We start from the raw sequence: 5,142 nt of genomic DNA on the forward strand, positions 1-5,142 counted from the left end.
TTTTGTTAGTTTGTGAGCAGACAAAAGCAGAGAAGCTTCTTATCCTCTCCCTCTAGGTTTTCACACAACACCTTACACATAGAATCTGTTCAAAAGCCAAAGTTTTGAACTTTTGCCCCTCAATTCCCATCAAAATTACTCACCCCCAACCACATCCCTAACTGCTTTTTTTCTTTTCTTCTAGCCACCTAAAACCCTCTCTTTGTAATTCCCATCAATTCTAGGGGCATGTCCCCACTTCTTTCATCTCAACAGTGGCCTATTTAGTTCCATTTCATATAACCTCTTTTGGTTCATCTCCTGTGCCACCAATTTCCAAATTTCCCTCTCCCTCTCTCTCTCTCTCTCTCTCTCTCTAACACACACACACAGTGTTCTAAATTTGCCATGGCTCCAATGAGTCTCCCACCTGGGTTTAGGTTCCACCCCACTGATGAAGAGCTTGTTGCTTACTACTTGGAGAGGAAGATAACAGGTCGTTCAATAGAGCTTGACATCATTGCTGAAGTTGATTTATACAAGTGCGAACCTTGGGATTTGCCAGGTATTACATGTCATGCATATATGATTCACATCATGACATATATATTAGCAGCATTCATAGCAAGTTATGATTTTCTTTTCTGATGGCTTAACTAAACTAACATTATATATATTCACCGAATTCCCATTTGTTTTTGGGAATTTATACATGAAAAAAACAGATAAATCATTCCTTCCAAGCAAGGACATGGAGTGGTACTTTTACAGTCCTAGAGACAGGAAGTACCCAAATGGGTCAAGAACTAACCGTGCAACACAAGCTGGATACTGGAAAGCTACAGGGAAAGATAGACCAGTGCACTCTCAAAAGAAGCCAGTTGGCATGAAGAAGACATTGGTATACTATAAAGGTAGAGCACCACATGGCCTTAGAACGAACTGGGTTATGCATGAATATCGCTTGATTGAATCAGTGCCTGGTGCTGCTCTTTCATCTTTGAAGGTATTATATCTCATGATAGTCTCTTTTTTTTCATCAATTTTCATCAACAAAACGAAATGTTATTGAAAATGTATGGAGTATATACAAGAGTCTCTCAAACTTACACAAGAGTTCTAGACAAATATGAATCTATAATAAACGAATAAAACCATCAACATCTTATCTCACAAGTCACTGTTACTTTCTGTCTTCATCAATCTTCACTATTTTATTTTCTCTCTGGTTTAGATGGAACGTGTTTCCGTTTCTGGGGTATTTGATTAATTAATAATTTTCAGGTTTTATGAATATAAATATAATTAAAAAGTGAGTGAGACTAGGGTTTTTAAAGGAAAACAGAAAATGACAAATAAAGGAAGAAACAGTAGATCGTGCATCGTTTTTTTGGTTAGGTTAATGTCTAGAATAATAATAAGCTTCATCCATTCCAAAATTTAGTATTCCTCCCACTTATTTTTTTGTTTCCATATCTCCCTTTTTTCCTTATATCATGTATCATGTCATCTCACACATTCCTTCTGTCCATTTTTTATAGGTGTAGCTTATTTTGGAGTGTTCAACCATCATTTTCTATTGAATATGAAAACGGATTATTTTTCCCTTTTTGGTACCTTTGAAAGTGTAGCTGATAATAATTGAGTGATTATATACATATATAGAAGAAACCCTAAAAAGTATGAAAAGTCTTCACATAAGACGAGTCCAATGACCAAAATCCTCGCTTAGTGCTTGCTTTAGTGAAGTCTTTTCCCAAAATTGGTCTACACTTATAGAGAGTTTTAGGTACACTTCTTTTATGATTGATTTGCATGTAAGTATGTGATAATTATTTGGTCAGAGTCAAGTTTGGTAGACCAGACCCGTTTTCTATGCTTAGCGTGAATATAGAGTAGCTACGATAAACCCGATCTTAGTTTTGAACCTTGTTCTACAAGGATGCACATGCCTGCAATATATATTCCCTTTATTTTTTCTTTTTCTTTATATGATTTGGATACTTTTATTTTTCTCCTCTTTAAAAAGAACAGCTTGTGATCGACACACTATGGTGAAAAATTTAGATCCATGGACTTAGATACTTACTATTGCATCGACTCTTTTCTTTTGCCAAACTCTTTCTGAATTTGCTTTTTTCTTCGTTACTCTTTTCTTACATTCAGTGTTAAACCGAAAAAAAAAAGAACTTTGATCATGAAAAGCAAACTAACATACACATGTATTGACAAAGTTTTCATCCAATCACAGGATTCCTATTCGTTGTGTCGCATTTTCAAGAAGACGATTCAAATTCCAGCGAAACCCAGTAAAGAAGAAGAACAAGCCGAGGATGCAAAGAAGGAATCAATGTGGATCTCAGAAGAACAAATGTTAGGAGAAGACTCAAGTGGCACTGAGTTTTCCAGAGAAATGGAAACCGTGGAGGAGAAAATTCTGAATCATGAATACCCTAAATTTCCCTGTGACGCTTCTTCCTCTGATCTCACTCAAGGAACATGCACACCCACAGACACTGGTATAGCAGAAGATTTTCAACCACACTTTGCTTGTGATGAAGCAAACAGTGCAACTAATTCATATACAATGGGAATAGGGTATGCCAGCAATCTATTTCAGGTAACATTTAGATCAAATTTAAAATTTAGAACTTTGACTCATTTCATGATTGTTAGAGTTTGTATTATTACTAGTCACGTAGACGTGGCATGAGTATATGGTTTTATGGGATACATATAAAAAGCAAGGTGGGCCATAGCATGATCATTATTATATGAATTGATCTGATTAGTATTTTAACTTTTCCTTTTACTCCACTATCCTTGGCATTTATGTTCATGATGGCTTCCTTTGCCAATCCTGCATTTCCAGCAACATTCTGCTTTATAAATCTATAGCTTCATTGTCACACCTCAAATTTTGAGCAGATAAAAATGCATAGAAATTACTTCAAGTTCTTAATTACTAACACATATGCTGCATCAACATGATCCCAGCATCTTCATGTGTCAGTTTACTATTGATGTACATGTTGCAATATGAGTGGGGCCACATAGCATATCTTTGAGTTTTCTTTTTGATCTTAAAGTGAAAATAGTTGGAAGTATGATTAAGTTGCTATCTTTTCATAAAGCTCACTTCTCTAAAATTCATTTGGACTGACTCCAATTAGCTTTTCTTCACCATCCCCTATAACTTCTTTTGACTGACTATACTCAAAACGTTTTCCAAAGTAAAGATGTCTTTACTCCCCCATTTTCCTCACGGGTTGATACGTTCTAAAACTAAAGCACACAGATCAAACATCTTATGTGCATCTTTATCTTTAATCACACTCTTTTTTATGAGTAATGTCTGGATCATTTCCTATTTTAGCAAAAGCTAGCTCAGTGAGAAGCGGCTTCTGAACCCTTCCCTCACTATTCAACTAGCTTTACAATGTTCATACAGCGACATATGCATTTGATTGGGGACTTCAACGACTTCATTTTACCACTTCCACCCTTAAATCAAAACAAAACACCTTTTATTCTTTTCCTTTTAAGCCTATAAACCACAATTCTAACCCCACTTTTCTTTTGCCACTTGCACTACTTTCAAGTTGTGCTTTAGTTTCAATCTAGCATGCGTTATACAAGTCTCTTCATAGTCAAATCACCTGTTCCTATTTCGTATCTCCATCTCTCAACCAATCACCAAACACATTAGTAAAATAGAAATTATTGAAGGAGATTTATTATATTTCATCTCCCATTTACGTCCATTACTAAAATAAACACATTAAATATAAATTAATTTTAAAAAAATTAATTACAAACTAAATTAGATATTATTTTAGATAAAAAAAATATTAATAACTCATTAAATATCAATTTAAAAATTATATATCAATAATAAAAATTATTTTATACTAATAATTTTCTTAATCTATAAATTATTTTATACTAATAATTTTCTTAATCTATAAATTATTTTATGTATTTGTAATTAATTTTCATTTAATTGTCTTTTTTAATGATCTAATATTTTTTCTCTATCTTTCTCTCCACTACATATTCATCATAACATGTTATTTTATATTTTATTTTATGTGTTTATGTATATTTTTTCTTTAGTAAAAACACTAATAATAAATCTAGAAAAGTGTGTTATTTTCTTAACTATATTCTTTTCAATTAAGAGGTTCTATAAGGTTGGAAAACATCAATGGAGAGAGAGGAGAGGGAAAGAGTTTTTCTATAACATCAAAATTCTTAAATTTTCAAGGGTACTCTAGATTTTCTCTTTTTAGTTAGTACATACGTGAACAAATATAGAGTGGTGATGTAGTTCAATATCTTCTGCATTCATTGTATGAGTTGATCCTTCTACTTGAGTACATTGAGATTTGAAGATTAATAGAAGTTGTATTATGGTGCAGGATGTGGAAATACCTTCTTATGGTGGCGTGCATTATCAACTCCCTTACACACCTTTGGTGCTGGAAGACTTCCCTCAACTTACATTGCCGGAGACAAAGTCAACAAAGCCAGAAGTGAGTGATCCCTGCATGTTATATGACAGATACAGAGACTGTATGAATGGAACGCTAGAAGAGATAATCTCTTTGTGTTGCACTCAAGATAATTCCCTCCCTTTTCCCATGCTAGAATGATTATACTAACCCAGATCACTCAAACTATAGCATCAAAAATATTCATTGACACACAGAAACTTGTGTTGGTTAAAATAACGACACAAACGAGGATTTCTTTTTCCAGCCTCATAGGAAAGGCTACACATATAATGTACTAAACATATAGTAGAAGATGCTGAGCCATGGGGGGCTCGGATACAATTGGCTTCTTTTTTTTTTCCTTTTTTTCTTTTCCTTTTGTGTTCTTCCTGTTTTTTTCATAGGGGGTTCTTCCTTTTTTTTATGCTGGTGTTTACATCTCTTCTCCACTTCTCAAAGCAAATGGATGAGGCAAGTTTCCAATTGTAATGTTTTATATGATGCAATGTGTCACTTCAATCACTTATGCTTTACTTTAGTTCATTTCTACCTTCAAAACCTTACATGTGTTATATATATGTCTGTCTCTACGGACATAAATTTTACATGGTTTTATCGTATTCGAGAAGTAACATCAAATTACAATATACATGATTTTTTTTTAAAT

At 33.7% G+C, this 5,142-nt stretch overlaps 1 protein-coding gene across 1 annotated transcript; it reads left to right on the forward strand.

Moving 5' to 3' along the window:
• The first annotated feature begins 296 nt into the window (after positions 1–296).
• NAC020 (NAC domain containing protein 20) lies at positions 297–5,142 on the forward strand. The gene is made up of 4 exons (XM_068643247.2): positions 297–544; positions 705–985; positions 2,231–2,599; positions 4,401–5,142. Exons 1-4 carry the CDS (start codon positions 388–390, stop codon positions 4,632–4,634), a joined length of 1,041 nt encoding a protein of 346 aa, XP_068499348.1. The 5' UTR covers positions 297–387; the 3' UTR covers positions 4,635–5,142.

Source organism: Phaseolus vulgaris, chromosome 5, assembly GCF_051622355.1.
Source record: "Phaseolus vulgaris cultivar YP4 chromosome 5, ASM5162235v1, whole genome shotgun sequence".
Lineage (NCBI taxonomy): Eukaryota > Viridiplantae > Streptophyta > Magnoliopsida > Fabales > Fabaceae > Phaseolus > Phaseolus vulgaris.

What these genes read in the sequence shown, in the direction of transcription:
- NAC020 (XM_068643247.2), top strand. Translation starts at nt 388, where the DNA reads ATGGCTCCAATGAGTCTCCCACCTGGGTTTAGGTTCCACCCCACTGAT. An exon ending in CGAACCTTGGGATTTGCCAG is followed by an intron (nt 545 to 704) that starts GTATTACATGTC and finishes TGAAAAAAACAG; the next exon opens with ATAAATCATTCCTTCCAAGC. An exon ending in CTGCTCTTTCATCTTTGAAG is followed by an intron (nt 986 to 2,230) that starts GTATTATATCTC and finishes ATCCAATCACAG; the next exon opens with GATTCCTATTCGTTGTGTCG.